Source organism: Lepus europaeus, chromosome Y (assembly GCF_033115175.1).
Source record: "Lepus europaeus isolate LE1 chromosome Y, mLepTim1.pri, whole genome shotgun sequence".
In the NCBI taxonomy this organism is placed as follows: Eukaryota; Metazoa; Chordata; class Mammalia; order Lagomorpha; family Leporidae; genus Lepus; species Lepus europaeus.
In genome coordinates this window covers 2,477,315-2,497,795 of record NC_084851.1, presented here as the reverse complement: position 1 = coordinate 2,497,795, position 20,481 = coordinate 2,477,315, and the positions used below count along the sequence as shown (strand labels likewise).

Here is a 20,481-nt window from a genome sequence, read left to right as displayed (position 1 = left end):
TTCTATTTGGGGAAGTCAATGTGTACAATCTAAAATTGTACTGAAATAAAACATTAAAATTAAAAGCTTAACATTCCAAATTTACAAAAAAAAACAAGTTTAAAAGAAATATAACTAAACTTTCACATGATGTTCTAAGTTTGTAACATGTCTACTTCTGTTGCAGTGCCCTGGAGGGCCCACAAACACACAAATGCTTAAAACTGTACTAACTTTCTGGACACCTTGTATTTTACTACCTGTTTGTTATTCCTGGACCACCATGTTGGCTGACATTAGGAAAGTAACTTTTAATACAGTTATTTGATAAATAAGGAAAATTATCAGAAGATGAAAAGCACCATTACAGTTCATGAGAAATACAGCATGGCCTCAACAGAAGTAGATCATCAACAACTGATACTTTCTCTTTATGACCCCAAATGTGCTAAAATGCTAGAACGTAGTGCTTGCAAAGAACAGGAATGACAAGTGTTATCCAGCAGCTTTTTGGTTTAAATTGATTGCCAATGATGATGAGGAGCTTCAATGATGCAGGAAATACCCTCAATTCCTAACAATGCTACAGTCTGCTCCTACGTGGCTTTGTGAGCTGGTAAGATTCCCATGTTTCAAGGATAATACTGCATTGATTCTAAAGGCATATGCAGCAATACTGGAAGAGGGTAAGAAAAATAAGAAAAAGATAAGTTATAGGGTCAGTGTCTGTAATGTCTAAAAATTTTAACTATTAATTAAAAAAAAATCTCATGTAGTTCACAGCTATTGACCTACATAGTAAAGAAATATCTGTGTGTGGGTTGGGAGCTTTCCCTTTCTGAAGTGTTTTTTTTTAAACTCTGTTTACATTAAAAAGGACAGAAGGGTGTGTTGTTGCATTAACAAGGTCCCATTCTTTCCTTTGGAGTGCAATCCTCCTCATTGTCCACAAGTCTCTTGAATACCATGTCTTTGTTTTTGGTGAAAATACTAACTTTGCTGTTTTTTGAGCCAGAGAGGTGACAGTTCTCCAGTCCTTGTAGATGAGGGATTGAGGATGTTAGAACCCTCTCATTACTCCCTTTAAGAGAGGATAGCATTAGAGCGCTGAATGCCAATGAAATTATCAGCGCTGAAAAATCGTCTCATAGCAGCTCTACACAAGTCTTTGTATTTGTCTTCACACAATCTGGAAATGGCCTCTAGGTTCTGTGCTCTTTCCTTGCTGAGAGGAGCAAACAGAAAATTCAGATTGTTGTCATCTGCTAAGGAGCGAAAGTCAAAGTAGTATTTGGCATAAACACTGGCAGGAACATTAATATTAAACTGAAGTAGCTCCAAAAAATGCCGTTCCATCTCATTCATGTCCTCAACCGTGATGTCCTTGAGGATCTGGCAGTAGTCCAATTCCACACAGCCTGATCGTCCCAAACCTTGGAGGCGAGAAGAATGGCTCCCAAGACAATTCTTTTCCAGTTAGTGGGACAAATGTCGATCTCAGCATAAGTTAAAATTCTTCCTAAGTAAACCAAAGTGACTATTGCACATTCAGCTGTAAGCTGTGCAGCACTGAAAAGCGTACGGACAAATCTGTAAATAAATTTGTGTTCAGGATCATGCTTAAAGTACTCCTCCGGAACCTTTTCTCGTGTGAGTGGATGTGATCTCTCATCAAAAATATCCAGGGATCTATTTGCATCTCTGTTCTTTATGTGGTAATATATTGCTAAGGTCACACATTTTATTGTGTATGTAAGATTAGAACTGACTGTGCTGTCATCTAGAAATATTGTTGAGCATGAGCTGTACTTTTTAGTAAGCTGCCCCGGCAGAGCCCGGGGCTGCCGCGCCAAGAGACACGGCCTCGCCCGCCACTCAACCACCCAGCTCCAGGGCAGGGTTCCGGCCTCAGCTGCACCCCCTCCGCCACGACACCGCGGCCTCCCTCGAGCCAACTCGTCTGCCCATTTTCAATTCTCTTTATATACAGAAGATCGATTTAGTGTATATTAAGTAAAGATTTCATCAGTGTGCACCCACACAGAAACACAAAGTATAAAGTACTATTTGAGTACTACTTATACCGTTATTTCACATAGTACAACACATTAAGGACAAAATCCTACATGAGGAGTACGTGCACAGTGACTCCTGTTGTTGATTTAACAATTGTACACTCTTATTATGGCGTCAGTAATCTCCCTAGGCTCTAGTCATGAGTTGCCAAGGCTATGGAAGCCTCTTGTGTTCACCGATTTGACCTTATTTGGACAGGGTCATAGTCAAAGTGGAAGTTCTCTCCTCCCTTCAGAGAAAGGTACCTCCTTCTTTGATGGCCCTGTTTTTTCCACTGGGATCTCACTTGCAGAGATCTTTCATTTAGGTCTTCTTCTTTTTTTTCTTTTCCATTGTATCTTGGCTTTCCATGCCTACAATACTCTCATGGGCTCTTCAGCCAGATCCGAATGCCTTAAGGGCTGATTCTGAGGCCAGAGTGTTGTTTAGGACATCTACATTTCTATGAGTCTGCTGTGTCTCCCCCTTCCTATGTTGGATCATTCTATCCCTTTTTTATTCTATCAGTTGGTATTAGCAGACACTAGTCTTGTTTCTATGATTTCTTTGACTAAGACCTATCAGTATGATCAGTTGTGAGCAAAACTGATCACTTGGAATAGTGAGATGGCATTGTTACATTCAACCTTGATGGGATTGTATTGGAATCCCCTGGCGCATTTCTAATTCCACCACTTGGGGCAAATCCAATTGAGCATGTCCCAAATTATATTTCTCCTCCCTCTCTTATCCCAATCTTATATTTAACAGGGACCACTTTTCAGTTAAATTTAAACACATAAGAATAATTGTGTGTTAATTACACAGTTCAACCAATAGTATTAATTAGAACAAAAAAGTACTTAAAGGGATAAAGTATTAAATTGTTCATCAGCAGTCAGCACAAGGGCTGATAAGTCACTGTTTCTCATAGTGTCCCTTACACTTTCACAGGTTTCCTTTTTGGTGCTTGGTTAGTTGTCACCGATCAGGGAGAACATATGATATATGTCCCTTTGGGACTGGCTTAATTCACTAGGCATGCTGTTTTCCAAATTCCTCCATTTTGTTGCAAATGACTGGGTTTCATTGTTTCTTACTGCTGTATAGTATTCTATGGAGTACATGTCCATTACTTCTTTATCCAGTCTAGTGTTGATGGGCATTTCGGTTAGTTCCAGGTCTTAGCTATTGTGAATTGAGCTGCAATAAACATTAATGTGCAGATGGCTTTTTTATTAGCCAAATTAATTTCCTTTGGGTAAATTCCAAGGAGTGGGATGGCTGGGTTGTATGGTAGGGTTATGTTCAGGTTTCTGAGGAATCTCCAGACTGACTTCCATAGTGGCATAATCAGTTTGCATTCCCACCAACACTGGGTTAGTGTCCCTTTTTCCCCACATCCTCTCCAGCATCTACTGTTGGTAGATTTCTGAATGTGAGCCATTCTCACTGGGGTGAGGTGAAACCTCATTGTGGTTTTGATTTGCATTTCCCGGATTGCTAGTGATCTTGAATATTTTTTCATGTGCCTGTGGGCCATTTGGATTTCCTCTTTTGAAAAATGTCTCTTGAGGTCCTTGGCCCATCTCTTAAGTGGGTTGTTTGTTTTGATATTGTGGAGTTTCTTTTTTTTATTAAACTTTTATTTAACGAATATAAATTTCCAAAGCACTGCCCATGGGTTACAATGGATTCCCCCTCCCAAAACTTCCCTCCCACCCACAATCCTATTACCCCCCGCTCCCTCTCCCCTTCCAATCACATCATTATTTATTTTCAATTCTCTTTATATACAGAAGATCAGTTTAGTATATATTAGGTAACGATTTCAACAGTTTGCCCCCATATAGCAACACAAAGTGAAAAAATTACTGTTGGAGTACTAGTTATAGCATGAAATCACAGTGTACAGCACATTAAAGACAGAGATCCTACATAATATTTTTTTAAAAAATTAATTAATTATCTATGCCATTTCCAATTTAACACCAGGTTTTTTTTTCATTTCCAATTATCTTTATATACAGAAGATCGATTCAGTATATAATTAGTAAAGATCTCTTTTTTTAATTTTTTTGTTTTTATTTATTTTTTATTTTTTACAGGCAGAGTGGACAGTGAGAGAGAGAGAGACAGAGAGAAAGGTCTTCCTTTTGCCGTTGGTTCACCCTCCAATGGCCGCCGCGGTAGGCGCGCTGCGGCCAGCGCACCGCGCTGATCCGATGGCAGGAGCCAGGTGCTTCTCCTGGTCTCCCATGGGGTGCAGGGCCCAAGCACTTGGGCCATCCTCCACTGCACTCCCTGGCCACAGCAGAGAGCTGGCCTGGAAGAGGGGCTACAGGGACAGGATCGGTGCCCCGACCGGGACTAGAACCCGGTGTGCCAGCGCCGCAAGGCAGAGGATTAGCCTAGTGAGCCGCGGCGCCGGCTAATTAGTAAAGATCTCATCAATTTGCACCCATGCAGAAACACAAAGTGCAAAAAACTGTTTCAGTACAAGTCATAGCATCACTGCACATTAGACAACACATTAAGGACAGATCCCACATGGGATGTAATTACACAGTGACTTCTGTTGCTGACTTAACTATTTGACACTCCTGTTCATGGCGTCAGTAATCTCCCTAGGCTCTAGTCATGAATTGCCAAGGCTATGGAAGCCTTTAGACTTCGCTGACTTTGATCTTATTCCAATAGGGTCATAGTCAAAGTGGAAGTTCTCTCCTCCCTTCAGAGAAAGGTACCTCCTTCTTTGATGGCCCTGTTTTTTCCACTGGGATCTCACTTGCAGAGATCTTTCATTTAGGTCTTCTTCTTTTTTCTTTTCCATGGTATCTTGGCTTTCCATGCCTACAATACTCTCAGGGGCTCTTCAGCCAGATCCGAATGCCTTAAGGACTGATTCTGAGGCCAGAGTGTTGTTTAGGACGTCTGCCATTTTATTAGTCTGCTGTGTATCCCACTTCCCATGTTGGAACTTTCTCTCCCTTTTTGATTCTCTCAGTTAGTATTAGCAGACACTTGTCTGGTTTGTGTGATCCCTTTGATTCTTAGACCTATCAGAACCATCGATGGTGAACTGAAATTGATCACTTGGACTAGTAAGATGGCATTGGTACATGCCACCTTGATGGGATTGTATTGGAATCCCCTGGCACATTTATAACTCCACCATTTGGGGCAAGTCTGATTGAGCATGTCCCAAATTGTACATCTCCTCCATCTCTTTTTTCACTCTGAAATTTAACAGGGATCACGTTTCAGTTACAATTTAAATACCTAACAACAATTATGTGTTAATTACAGATTTCAACCACTAGTACTAGAACAACAACAACAAAAAGAACAACAAGTACTAAAAGGGATAAAGTATTACATTGTACATCTAGAGTCAGGACAAGAGCTGATCAGGTCATTGTTTCTTATAGTGTCCATTTCACTTCAACAGGTTTCCCCTTTGGTGCTCAGTTGTCGATGATCAGGGAGAATATATGATATTTGTCTCATTGGGACTGCCTTAATTCACTCAGCATGATGTTTTCCAGATTCCTCCATCTTGTTGCAAATGACTGGGTTTCATTATTTCTTACCGCTGTATAGTATTCTATAGAGTACATGTCCTATAATTTCTTTATCCAGTCTACTGTTGATGGGCATTTGGGTTGGTTCCAGGTCTTAGCTATTGTGAATTGAGCTGCAATAAACATTAATGTGCAGATGGCTTTTTTATTTGCCAAATTAATTTCCTTTGGGTAAATTCCAAGGAGTGGGATGGCTGGGTTGTATGGTAGGGTTACGTTCAGGTTTCTGAGGAATCTCCAGACTGACTTCCATGGTGGCTGAACCAGTTTGCATTCCCACCAACACTGGGTTAGTGTCCCTTTTTCCCCACATCCTCTCCAGCATCTGTTGTTGGTAGATTTCTGAATGTGAGCCATTCTCACTGGGGTGAGGTGAAACCTCATTGTGGTTTGATTTGCATTTCTCTGATTGCTAGTGATTTGAACATTTTTTCATGTGTCTGTTGGCAATTTTGAAATTCCTCTTTCGAAAAATGTCTCTTGAGGTCCTTGGCCCATCTCTTAAGTGGGTTGTTTGTTTTGATGTTGTGGCGTTTCTTGATTTCTTTGTAGATTCTGGTTATCAACCCATTATCTGTAGTATAGTTTGCAAATATTTTTTCCCATTAGTCGGTTGCCTATTCACTATCCTGACTGTTTCTTTTGAAGTACAGAAACTTCTCAGTTTGATGCAATCCCAATAGTTAATTTTGGCTTTGACTGCCTGTGCCTCTGGGGTCTTTTCCAAGAAATCTTTGCTGGTACCTTTATCTTGCAGGGTTTCTCCAATGCTCTCTAATAATTTGATGGTTTCAGGTCATAGATTTAAGTCTTTAATACAAGTTGAGTGAATTTTTGTGTAAGGTGAAAGGTATGGGTCTTGCTTCAAGCTTCTGCACGTGGAAATCCAATTTTCCCAGCACCATTTATTGAATTGGCTGTCCTTATTCCAGGGATTAGATTTGGATCTTTGATCAAATATAAGTTGGCTGTAGATGTTTGGATTGATTTCTGGTGTTTCTATTCTGTTCCATTGGTCTATCCATCTGTTTCTGTACCAGTGCCATGCTGTTTGGATAACAACTGCCCTGTAGTATGTCCTGAAATCTGGTATTGTGATGCCTCCGGCTTTATTTTTGTTGTACAGGATTGCTTTGGTTATTCGAGGTTTCCTATGTCTCTAAATGAATTTCAGCATCATTTTTTCCAGATCTGAGAAGAATGTCTTCAGTATCTTGATGGGTATTGCATTGAATGTATAAATTGCTTTTGGGAGAATAGACATTTTGATGATATTGATTCTTCCAATCCATGAGCATGGAAGATTTCTCCATTTTTTGGTATCCTCTTCTATTTCTTTCTGTAAGGTTTTGTAATGTTCATCGTAGAGATCTTTAACGTCTTTGGTTAAGTTTATTCCAAGGTATTTGATTGTTTTTGTAGCTATTGTGAATGGGTTCATCTTAGCAGTTCTTCCTCAGCTGTGACATTGCCTGTGTATACAAAGGCTGTTGATTTTTGTGCATTGATTTTATATCCTGCTACTTTGCCAAACTCTTCGAGGAGTGTCAGCAGTCTCTTAGTAGAGTTCTTTGGGTCCCCTAAATAAAGAATCATATCATCTGCAAAGAGGGATAGTTTGAGTTTTGCGAGCGTTGAACCATCCCTGCATACCGGGGATAAATCCCACTTGGTCTGGGTGGATGATATTTCTGATGTTTTGTTGCATTCTATTGGCCAGAATCTTATTGAGTATTTTTGCATCTATGTTCATCAGGGATATTGGTCTGTAATTCTCTTTCAATGCTGCATCTTTTTCAGGCTTAGGAATTAAGGTGATGCTGGCTACATAGAAAGAATTTGGGAGGATTCCCTCTTTTTCGATTGCTCTGAATAGTTTGAGAAGAATTGGAGTTAGTTCTTCCATAAATGTCTGGTAGAACTCAGCAGTGAATCCATCTGGCCCTGGGCTTTTCTTTGTTGGGAGGGCCTTTACTACTCTTTTATTTCTGTGTCAGTTATTGGTCTGTTTAGGTTTTCTATGTCTTCCTGGCTCAATTTAGGGAGGTTGTATGTGTCCAAGAATCTGTCCATTTCTGATAGATTTCCCTGTTTGCTGGCATACAGGTCCTTGCAGTAATTTCTGATGATTCTTTTTATTTCTGTGGTGTCTGTTGTTACGTTTCCCTTTTCATCTCTGATCCTATTGATTTGCGTCTTTTCTCTTCTTTTTTTAGTGAGTTGGCCCAATGGGGGTGTCAATTTTGTTTATTTTTTCAAAAGCCAGCTCCTCATTTGGCTGATTTTTTGTAATGTTTATTTGCATTCAATCCTGTTGATTTCTTCTTTGATTTTAATTATTTCTATTCTACTGGGTTTGGGTTTGGTTTGCTGCAGATTTTCCAGATCCTTGAGATGACTTGAAAGCTCATCTATTTGGTGCCTTTCCAATTTCTAGATGTAGGCATCTATTGATATAAACGTTCCTCTTAACACTGTTTTTGTTGTATCCCATATGTTTTGGTATGTTTTGCTTTTATCCTCATTTACTTCCAGAAAATTTTTGATTTCTCTTTTAATTTTTTCTATGACCCATTGTTCATTCAGGAGCATGTTGTTCAATTTCCATGTGTTTGGATGTGCTCTAGGGATTCCCGAGTTGCTAATTTCCAATTTCATTCCTTTGTGATCTGAGAAGCTGCATGGTATGATTCTAATTCTTTTGAATTTGCTGAGACTTACTTTATGGCCTAGTATGTGGTCAATCCTAGAGAAGGTTCCATGTACTGCTGAGAAGAATGTAAAGTCCTTAGATGTAGGATGAAATGTTTTGTAGATATCTGTTAGATCCATTTGGGCTATAGTGTCATTTAAATCTACTGTCCCCTTGTTGATCTTCTGTCCTATTGATCTGTCTATCTCTTAGAGTGGAGTATTGAGTCCCCCAGTACTATTGTATTGGGGTCTAAGTCTCCCTTGAAGTCCCTTAACAAGTCTTTTAAATAAACTGGTGCCCTGTAATTAGGTGCATATACATGGATAATCATTATATCTTCCTGTTGAATGGATCCCTTAATCATTGAATAGTGCCCCTCTTTGTCTCTCCTGACAGTTTTTGTGGTAAAGTTTATGTTGTCCAATATTAATATGGCTACGACTGCTCTTTTTTCATTTCTGTTGGCATGCTATGTCTTTTTCCAGCCTTTCACTTTCAGTCTGTATGCATCATGTTGGAAAGATGAGTTTCTTGTAAGCAGCAAAAGGATGGGTTTTGTTCCTTAACCCAATCAGCCAATCGGTGTCTTTTAACTGGACAGTTCAGTCATTAGCATTCAATGTGACTATTGAGAAGGAGTAACTTTGCCCTGCCATTTGCCAAAGATATTTTCTAATATATGGTTTGAGATTCCTGTGATCTTTTGCTGTGAGGTTTCCTTCCTTTATCTTCTTTCATATTGGTGACCATGTTTCTGTGTTTCTGTATGTAACACATCTTTAAGCATCTTTTGCAGGGCTGGACAGGTGGCAACAAATTCTTTCAATTTCTGTTTGCTGTGAAAGGTCTTTATTTCACCTTCATTCACAAATGAGAGCTTTGCAGGATATAATATTCTGGGTTGGCAGTTTTTCTCTCTTAGTACCTGGGCTATGTCTCGCCATTCTCTCCTAGCTTGTAGGGTTTCTGATGAGAAGACTGCTGTGAGTCTAATTGGAGATCCTCTGAGAGTAATCTCACATTTCTCTCTTGTACATTTTAGGATCTTTTCTTTATGTTTCACTGTGGTGAGTTTGATTATGACGTGTCGTGGTGAGGATCTCTTTGGTCATGTTTATTAGGGGTTCTATGAGCTTCCTGTACTAATATGTCTCTGTCCTTCTCCAAACCTGGGAAATTTTCTGCTAGTATATCACTAAAAAGTCCTTCTAATCCTTTCTCCCTCTCCATGCCTTCAGGAACTCCTAGATCCTGAATGTTGGGTTTCTTAATAGTATCCTGTAGATTCCTGACAGTATTTTTAGATTTCTGATTTCTTCTTCTTTTCTTTGGTTTGCCTGTTTCCTTTCCTGTTCTCTGTCTTCTAAGTCTGATATTCTCTCTTCTGCTTCACCCATTCTGTTTTTAAGGCTCTCTAATGTGTTTGTCATTTGATCTATTGAGTTCTTCATTTCATTGTGGTTTTTTGTCACTATCACAGTTTCATGTTCTACTAGTTGTTTCATTTCATTTTGATTCCGCCTTAATATTTCACTTTCACGAGAGAGATTTCCTATCTTGTCTATTAAGGATTTCTGTAGTTCAAGAATTTGTTTTTGAGAAGTTCTTAATGTTCTTATCAATTTTTTGAGATCCGCTTCTTGCATTTCCTCTATCTCTTCATCTTCATAATCTTGGATTGGGGTGTCTTTTTCATTTGGGGGCATCATAGTGTCTTCCTTGCTCTTGTTACCTCGCTTTCTACGTTTGTTGTTTGGCATGTTGGAGATAATTTAGTTTTTTTTTGTTGTGGTGGTGGTGGTGGTTTTTTCTCGTTATACTATGCCTCTAAGTGGGCTGTCTGCTTTGATGGATCTTTAGAGGCTGTGATGGGTGTGGCCAGAGAGCTCCGCTTGATTCTTCAGGTTTAAGGCTGTGCAAAAAGCGACTCACCCACATTGTTCTCTCCCTTTCTCCTTGCTGGATCGCTCTCTCTCTCTCTCTCTCTCTCTCTCTTTTTGACTCAGTTGGGAAGTAATTTGGCACAGGTGAGTGGAATTGCGGATAGTTGAAATATTCGTTTGATCTACCCCTGGGACCACACTAAGAGATTATGCAGCCCTCAATGTGTTCTCAAGTTTCACCAAAGTTCCAAAGTTACTGAGTTTGTGAACTTGTTGGTGGCGCTTTACATACGTAAAATGGCACCTGTTCATTGTTTTGCTTGGTGAGTGAAGAGAGATGCCTCTGCTTTTCACCCCCAATATCTCGGGTTTCTGATGTCTTTGTCTTACCTTCCGTTCATTCCTGTGCTGGCGAGATCTGCGGCTCAGCTCCAGCGGTTGGGTTTCCATGTGGTGGGCTTCCAGTAGGTCCTCTCTGTCACATCCACTAGATCCGGAAGCATTTCCTCTGCAGTTTTTCTCTTGAGTCTTTTCCTGAGGCTACAGTAATTCCACTTTTATGAAACTTTATTTTCCCAAACTACGGCGCATGTCCTCACTATCCACCATCTTGGCTCCGCCTGAGTTTCTTGATCCCTTTGTAGATTCTTTTTATTAACCCTTTATCCGTGGCATAGTTTGCAAATATTTTTTCCCATTCTGTCAGTTGCCTATTCACTTTCCTTACTGTGTCATTTGTAGTACAGAAACTTCTCAATTTGATGCAATCCCAAATGTTAATTTTGGCTGACTGCCTGTGCTTCTGGGTTCTTTTCCAAGAAGTCTTTGCTGGTGCCAATATCTTGCAGGGTTTCTCCAATGTTCTCTAATAACTTGATGGTGTCTGGTCATAGATTTAAGTCTTTAATCCATATTGAGTGGATTTTTTTGTAAGGTGTAAGTTGTAAGTTAAGGGACTTGCTTCACGTTTCTGCACGTGGAAATCCAGTTTTCCCAGCACCATTTCTGGAATGGACTGTCCTTACTCCAGGGATTGGTTTTAGATCCTTGAACAAATTCAAATTGGCTGCAGATGTTTGGATTGATTTCTGGTGTGTCTATTCTTTTCCATTAATCTATCCACTTGTTTCTGTACCGGTACCATGCTGTTTTGATAACAACTGCTCTGTACAGTGTCCTGAAGTCTGGTATTGTGATGGTTCTGGCTTTGTTTCTGTTGTACAAGTTTGCAATAGCTATTTGAGGTCTCCGTATCTCCATATGAATTTCAGCATCATTTTTTCCAGATCTTTTGGGAGTATGGACATTTTGATTATATTGATTCTTCCAATCCATGGGCATGGAAGATTTTTCCATTTTTTGGTATCCTCTTCTATTTCTTTTTTTTTTAAAGATTTTGTAATTCTCATCATAGAGATCTTTAACATCCTTGGTTAAGTTTATTCCAAGGGATCGAGAGAGACAAGATGGTGGAATAGGCAGGGAGCACACTATTAGTCTGGGGGGAGAGAAAGTTTAATATAAGTGGAGATACTGCAGGGTCAAGGAAGAGTAGGGGATGAAACAGCAGAGGAAACTCTTCCGGAACTAGTGATTCACAGTGGACCTGCGTGGAGAGCATGGGAGCCCAAGTTCGAGACACCAGCGGCAGACTCAACACACCAGCACTGGAACGCAAGGTGAGCCGAACCTCAATAGCCCGAGACACCAGCGGGCAAGCAGAAAGAGGAGGCTAGAGGGAACGAGGCTTGAAACTCCGTGGGGAAAAGTTCACCAGGCTAACTAGAAGAGAGAGAGGAAAAAAATAAAAAAAAGTGACCGATACAGACACAAGTCTCTCTCTCTCTGCTCACCTCTCAAAGGCGAGCAAGACAGAGCAGGTGCCATTTTGGACGTACGTCATAAGCAGGGCGACCTCGGGTCTGCACAGGCCCTGAGCCTAGCAGAAAAACCTGACTCTGGGGGGAGGGGTGAAATAACAGGAGATTGGCATCTAACTTGGCAACCCAGTGGGAGACTCCAGGAGAATTGGAGCCCACACTGAGGGCAGCAGAGATTCCCTGTGTGGTCCTTGGGAAAGAGCTTCCGATCTCTGGCTCCTGTGGGTATATCATTTGCCTGCTAACTACCTCCAATTACGTTCAGCTGTGCAGAATTACTTCCCTTTTAAATCAAAAAAAGAAAGAGATTTACCACACCTAACCTGGGAGTGTCATCTTTGACACACCCTCAACCCTAAGGAACCAAACACAGCTCTCAGTCCACACTCATCTCAAGCCTCTAAGGCTCCACTGAAAGCAGACAGTCCACTTAATATAGAGCCATAGTGTAACAAGAAAAAACACCACAGTGAAGAAACCAAATATCTCCAACATGCCAAACAACAAACGCAAAAACCAAGCTAACAAGAACAAGGAAGACACTATGACGCCCCCAAATGAAAAAGACACCCCAGCTCAAGATTATGAAGATGATGAGATTGAAGAAATGCAAGAAGCGGATCTCAAAAAATTGATAAGAATATTAAGAACTTCTCAAAAACAAATTCTTGAACTACAGAAATCCTTAATGGACAAGATAGAAAATCTCTCGTGAAAGTGAAATATTAAGGAGGAATCAAAATGAAATGAAACAACTAGTGGAACAAGAAACTCTGATAGTGACGAGAAATCATAATGAAATGAAGAACTCAATAGATCAAATGACAAACACATTAGAGAGCCTTAAAAACAGAATGGGCGAAGCAGAAGAGAGAATATCAGACTTAGAAGACAGAGAAAAGGAAAGGAAACAGTCAAATCAAAGAAAAGAAAAGGAAATTAGAAATCTAAAAAATATTGTCGGGAATCTACAGGATACTATTAAAAAACCCAACATTCGGGTTCTAGGAGTTCCTGAAGGCATAGAGAGGGAGAAAGGACTAGAAGGACTTTTCAGTGAGATACTAGCAGAAAATTTCCCAGGTTTGGAGAAGGACAGAGACATCTTAGTACAGGAAGCTCATAGAACCCCTAATAAACATGACCAAAAGAGATCCTCACCACGACATGTTGTAATCAAACTCACCACAGTGAAACATAAAGAAAAGATCCTAAAATGTGCAAGAGAGAAACGTCAGATTACTCTTAGAGGATCTCCAATTAGACTCACAGCAGTCTTCTCATCAGAAACCCTACAAGCTAGAAGGGAATGGCGAGACATAGCCCAGGTACTAAGAGAGAAAAACTGCCAGCCCAGAATACTATATCCTGCAAAGCTCTCATTTGTGAATGAAGGTGAAATTAAGACTTTTCATAGCAAACAGAAACTGAAAGAATTTGTTGCCACTCATCCTGCCCTGCCAAAGATGCTTAAAGATGTGTTACATACAGAAACACAGAAACATGGTCACCAATATGAAAGAAGGTAAAGGAAGGAAACCTCACAGCCAAAGATCACAGGAAGCTCAATTTCTCTTTGACATAGAATTAAACTCTGATGCTCTGTTAAAGCAATGTGTTAATGTAATCTATTATGTTCTCTTGATGTCTGTTAAATTCTAATTGTTCAAAAACAGCTGAATTTTTATTAAGAGCTATGGGTTATTTAAATATGTGCTTATTTTCAAAAATTTGACTAATCACCTTGTAACAATGATCAAATTTGGTCTATGTTATGTCATGATTTTAACAAATCTTATTTCACCTTTTATTCAGTTTTTAGCCATACTAGAGAAAATGAAACTTGTTAAATTTTCCAGAGGCAACTTTTCTACACCAGAAGGTCATGACTCTCATAGAACAATTGGATTTTTCTTGCCTTCAAAATGTTTATCAAATCCTGTTTCTCACAGGTTTCTGAAATATGTAGAAAATAAGAAATATTCCAATGAATGAAACATACCAAATGTCAGTAATAAGCAAGACACATTCCGTTGGGGAAATGGCTATTTTAAAAAGGTGTTAATAGAGTTAATTTGTTTTGGTATGTGATCACAATACAATTCTGAAACACTGTTTCTACCACTAAAACTTAAATTGTGAGATAGGTTTTAAATGTGTAATATGCAACTGATGAGCTTTTCTTGAACTGTTAGAATTTTTTTGAAGTAGAATTTTTTTCATGTTTAATTTGTATTTGTAAAAAAAAAAATAGAAAACAAAAACAAAAAAGTCCTGAAATCCAAATAACAAAAAACCAGAGCAAAACTGTTGTGCCTTCTCTTTGATTCCAGTCTTGACAATTGTTTAAACAAAAATAAATAAAAACAAATTCTAGATTTGTTTTTACCAGGTTAAGAGTATGTGGGAAATTGTAGAATCCCCTTATCGTCACCTTGTTTGTTTGTCATCTGTTAACATTTGTTATGCCTTATTCTAAAATTGAGTCTCAAACTGGAATGCCTTTGAGGACAGATATTTCTATAGAGGTCCTTTGACCTAAATAGTTCTGCATTTGTATTAAGTTTTATTTTGATATCTAACCGGATTCCTAATCATAGCCCATAAGAAAAATGTGACTTTAATATTGGACTTCACTGATATACTCGAGTGTCTGCAATTTTTTTTCCTTTAAATCATAGCCATATGGTAAATTTTCTATTTTGTTAAGGTTCTCTTTTATTGATGGGCATGCAGTGGGTATTTCTTGGAAATGGCCAAATTTTTATTAAAATATTTCTGGAAGAAAATTAAAAAAAAAGAAATCTTATTTCAAGCAGATATTTTGGATTTTGAGCCTTCTTGGCATTCTTGACAGGCATTCAAAAAATCAAAGTTTCAAACAATCTGGTCTCTAAAATTTCCAGTAAATCCTGGACTTTGGTTTTTCCAGTTTGGGCCCAACTGAAAAAATCAAAGGACCTATGTCTCTCATCTTATAGAGACACCAACTAATCAGTCTATTTGGATGATATTAGAAGGACTGTCAAGATGTGATGTGGTACCAGACTTTAAGTTTCTATAATGGAAAATGCTATTAATACAAATGTTTGAGAATTAAAAAGTCTAATGATCTTGTGTTATTAGACATGATAGTTATCTTAATGAGAAAGCCCCAGAGGCCTAAATTTAGGGTTAAATACTTGTAAAATCCTACAGGTGCTTTCAAAAATACTGTGAAGTAAGCAAGTGCCTCTTGTTGGTTGATGAGTTTATAATTTTAAACATGGAGACTTAAAGTCTTTTGTCATCCACAGTTATATATGATGTGCTGCTCATAAAACTAAAGCATTGTTGGTTCTGTGTTTAGCTGTCCTCCTATAGGTTCCTATGGACTTTTTCCAGCCACTTTTATTGTATTCAGTACTTTGGGATGGCTCTGTAAACAGATGAAGCCAATATGTATTAACAGTACCAATTGAGAGAAAGTATGGTTAACTGAGGTTACTAAAAAGAAAAAGCAATTCAAATCAATTGGCAATCTACAAAAAGAGTTAAAGATTTTAAAAGCTATTATTAAAATTGCTATATTGGTCTATTATACTATATTATATGTGTGTACATATTTTATGTCCACATGGGGAAATTTTATTAAGAGTTTTATTTTAAATGGCTTATAGATAAGATTGTCCATAAATTTAAGCTGCTAAAATCAATCAAAGGTACATTTTAATTTGAGTGACCTGAATCTGTGTATCATATGTTTTAACCGTGTTGGTAGAAAGAAACTAAAAACATTTTAGATGGTTGTGCTTAAGTTTACTGGCTAAACAAACTACACCATGTTAGATATTTAAGAGGTGTTTTCAAATACATGATTCTTAAAATTTATAGAAGGCATTGGACCTTCTGGTAAATGTTTTCTTAAGTTGTTATCTAGTGGTTGAAACAGTTTGCTAAGTATTCATGTGATATTGCTATTGTCAGCAAGCGATCTAGGACTTGCTCCCTCATTTCTCTATTCTAAGCCCAACTTGTTCTTTCATTTCCCTATTCTCCTCAAGGTAGGAAACTAATTCTATTATGAAGGAATCTGTAGGATGCACAATTTAATCTTTAGATCTTATAAAAGAGATGGCTAACATTTTTCTGTAATAGCAGAGCCAAAATAAGAACTTAAATAATAATCTCATAGCTAGATTCACTTCGCCATCAGCGAAGTATACAGTAAGTAGAAAAAGCCTCCCTTTCAGACCAAAGGGAAAGAAAGTTTTAAAGTGAGAATATAATTTTCCTCATGGGCATTGTCTACCTTAGAAAAACTACTACAGAACATGCCTGTGACTATAGACTTGTAGTTCAGGCCACCGAAGATTAGAGATGGGACTTGGGCACTCCCTTGACTTGCATCCTCTGGTCTGCTTTAACACAAACCAGGAGGAAAAGAAAGCTAGGCATCAGAAGCAATGGGTGGCAGGCCTATTAATGGCTGATCTGTACAGTGATCTGCCCTCAAGGAGACCCAACAGGCCAGTCCACTGCAGTGGCTTTCAATGTGGTAAGCCTGGGCTTCAGCAGAAGTCAGCTTGTGAAGAGCCCTGGCAGCTCTGCCAAGAGTTGGATCACTGGAAATGGACCTGCCCTGGAGTCGAAGGATGCCCAGGTCAGAGCCACAGATCTTATTGGCTCTAAGCTGAAAAGCCCTTCATTCAGCCCAACTTCCAAAGTGACCACTGCAGCTGAGGGGACGGCCAAGTAGGGTCAGCAACATTGCAGGCAGAACTGTAAATTTCTTGTTAGAGATGCCCCTTGCTTTACCTGGCCAGCTCTCCTCCCAGGCCAGCCAAGTAATGAAAGTCAACAGAGTGCCTTCCCCTAGGAGGTTCACACCTCCCTTAGGATATACCCCATGTGAAGAGATAGATAGGTCTGGGCCTCTGAATTTACAAGGCCTAAAGCCCAACAGATTATTATCAAGCCCCTTCTGTGAGGTTCTATTTGCCTCTCAATCAGAAAACTTAATTGTAGCTTAGACAGCACTTTTCTTAGCTCCTCTAATAATGACTCTGTCCTTTGTTCTAGGCCCTGTCTAGTGCACTTGGGCCTCATTCCTTTGTAATCATAACCTCTACTCTACCACCAATGGCTCTACTCCCAACATGTGTGTACTGATGGTCCTCTTCCCCACTTAATGCTGTATAATTGTTCAAACCTGGTAAATGCCACTCTTAGGATCATTGGTTACTATCCTCACTCTGTCTTTTATGACCTTGTCTAAATATGATCAGAGTCGGTAAACTTGGAAGGCTTCCATAGCCTTGGCAACTCATGACGACAGCCTCGGATGGTTACTGACACCATAAACTAGAGTGTCAATTTGTTGGGTCAACAACAGGAGCCACTGTGCAGTTGCTCCTCATGCAGGATCTCTGTCCTTAATGTGCTGTACATTGTGATTTAATGCTATAACTAGTAGTCAAACAGTATGTTTCACTTTGTGTTTCTATGTGGGTGCAAACTGTTGAAATCTTTATACTAAATTGATCTTCTGTATATAAAGAGAATTGAAAATGAATTTTGATGCAAATGGAATGGGAGAGGGAGCGGGAGAGGGGAGGGTTGTGGGTGGGAGGGAAGTTATGGGAGGGGGAAGCCATTGTAATCCATAAGCTGTACACTGGAAATTTATATTCATTAAATAAAATTTTTAAAAAAAAGTTTATTCCAGGGTATTTGATTGTTTTTGTGGCTATTGTGAATGAGATTGAACTTAGAAGTTCTTCCTCAGCCATGGCATTGTCTGTGTATACGAAGACTGTTGAGTTTTGTCATTGACTTTATATCCTGCTACTTTGCCAAACTCTTCTATGTGTTCCAATAGTCTCTTAGTGGAGTTCTTTGGATCCCCTAAATAATCATATCATCTGCAAAGAGGGATAGTTTGTGTTCTTCCTTCCCAATTTGTATCCTTTTAATTTCTTTTTCTTGCCTGATAGCTCTGGCTAAAACTTCCAGAACTATGTTGTGAGAGTTTGCATCCCTGCCTGGTACCATATCTCAGTGGAAATTATTCCAACTTTTTCCTATTCAGTAGGATGTTGGCCGTGGGTTTTGCATAAATTGCCTTAATCATATTGAGGAATGTTTTTCTATACTCAGTTTGCGTAGAGTTTTCATCATGAAAGGGTGTTCTATTTTATCAAATGCTTTCTCTGTGTCTATTGAGAGAATCATATGGTTTTTCTTCTGCAGTCTGTTAATGTGGTGTATCACATTGTTTTGCGAGCGTTGAACCATCCCTGCATACCAGGGATAAATCGCACTTGGTCTGGGTGGATGATCTTTCTGATGTGTTGTTGCATTCTATTGGCCAGAATTTTATTGAGGATTTTTGCATCTATGTTCATCAGGAATATTGGTCTGTAATTTTCTTTCAATGCTGCATCTTTTTCCGGCTTAGGAATGAAGGTGATGCTGGCTACATAGAAAGAATTTGGGAGGATTCCCTCTTTTTTGATTGTTCTGAATTGTTAGAGAAGAATTGGAGTTAGTTCTTTTTTAATTGTCTGGTAGAACTCAGCAGTGTATCCATCTGGTCCTGGGCTTTTCTTTGTTGTGAGGGCCTTTATTACTTTTTCAATTTCTGTGTCAGTTATGGGTCTGTTTAGGTTTTCTATGTCTTCATGGTCCAATATAAGTCCAATATAAGTAGGTTGTATCCAGGAATCTATCCATTTCTGACAGATTTCCCTGTTTGCTGGCATAGAACTCTTTGTAGTAATTTCTGAGGATTCTTTTTATTTCTGTGGTGTCTGTTGTTACGTTAAGAACCCTCTTGTGGTTATCAATATTGGGGACTTATTAATAAGCATATGGTGATAATGTATGGCTTCAAAATTCCGGTAACATATATGGCACTCCAGATGGTACTTCTGGGTAATTTTAAGAGGCCACATTTTCGTACAAATTTTAAAGTGTTGTTTCCAATATCACTTGTAGAACAAAATTAAATTAAGAAAAGAAACAGAAAAAAGTTGTGAGTCATGGTCATTTACTCTATATGAAAGAAATTGACATCTTTTCATTTGACTATTATTTATATCCCTTCTATATATCCCAGCAGAACTCAGGTGTTTTCAGTGTTCACTGAATTCTTCATTTGGAGGTGTCTTTGGCAATAACAGAAATAAAAAAAAAGTTATCTGGAGATCTAAGTTGAGTGACTGGAGAAAAACATGCTGATATTGACAACAGGAAGATACTAGATGAATAGGAGATGGACTGTATTCTGATGGGTCGTTGGAGATATTTTTAAATGGAAAGGCTATATAAAGAAGAGAGACTTTGTATAGCTGTGAAGACTGAACAATCACAAAGCAGCTAGCATGATGCCACAGTGCCTCCAATGGCTAATGAGATATCATCTTCTCAGACTGAGGTGAGGGAATCTGCACTACTGGTGATTTGGACAGAGGGAGAGCTGCATGGACAGCAATGACTTTGAGTCCAGCCTGAAGGATCTGGTATGGGGCAGAATTTCACCTATCCCTGTGAAAGAAAGGCATGTTGATTTCTTCCTCTACCCCCAGCAAGGAACCAGTGACCAGTGGGGAGGAAATGAAGCATGTGAATGCTGCTGTAGTCCACACACTCCTGGTGGATTTTGTCTAATGAAGAAATCAGTGTTCCTCAATGACTTTGAGTCCAGGCTGGGAAGTGCAGGCTGGGGGTGGGGCAGGATGCCCGTTTGGTTCCATGAAGGGAGGGCATATTGTTCCCCTCCCCTCATATGCCAGTCTCTGTTGGGCGGGTGGCTGGCTCAGGAAGTGAAATGGCTCTTGTTATATGATGAGGGGATCAAGGAGAGGTGAGTGGATCCCTTGTGCCCTGTGGCTCTAGGAGCCTTGTACTCTGTGACTGTGGGAATCCTGTGACTGTACAATAGACAGTCTGGCAGAAGGGCATCAAATGTTGTTAGGTCTTTGCACAATACTGGGTCTGACTCCAGAAGCTCAGAGCTACTTGAATTGTTGTGGAGGAAAATTATGGGCATTTGTGTGTTCACACTATGGAGCACATTGATTTCTTTTTTTTTTTTTTGTATTTTTCACCCATTGGTGGGGTGCAAGGTTACCTAGGCTCACCCTGGGCAGTTGGTGAGAGGGTTTGGGGCTGTGAACACAGCAGTGTCATGGTCATATGCGCCTCCCCAGTGATAATAGAAGAGAGCTTCCTTGCCCACCTTGGGTGCCTCTCCAGGCCCATGCCCCACAGCTGAGCGCTGGTCAGGGCTCTTTGCCCTCCCCAGCACACACCTGTGGATACCTGCTGAAGGAGCAGGCATTCCCCTAAGCTGTAGAATCACCTTTCGATAAATAAAGCCTTCAGTGGAAATACCAACAACTGTTTACCCAGGTGAAAACAAG

General features: G+C 39.5%; 1 protein-coding gene across 1 annotated transcript; it reads right to left on the bottom strand.

The window, feature by feature from the left end:
- Nucleotides 1–1,013: 1,013 nt before the first annotated feature.
- LOC133753986 (cyclin-Y-like protein 1) lies at nucleotides 1,014–20,254 on the bottom strand. The gene is given in 3 exon segments (XM_062184625.1): nucleotides 1,014–1,385; nucleotides 1,388–1,939; nucleotides 20,200–20,254. Coding segments are annotated over 3 exon segments (930 nt in total). The 3' UTR covers nucleotides 1,014–1,062.
- Nucleotides 20,255–20,481: the final 227 nt, after the last annotated feature.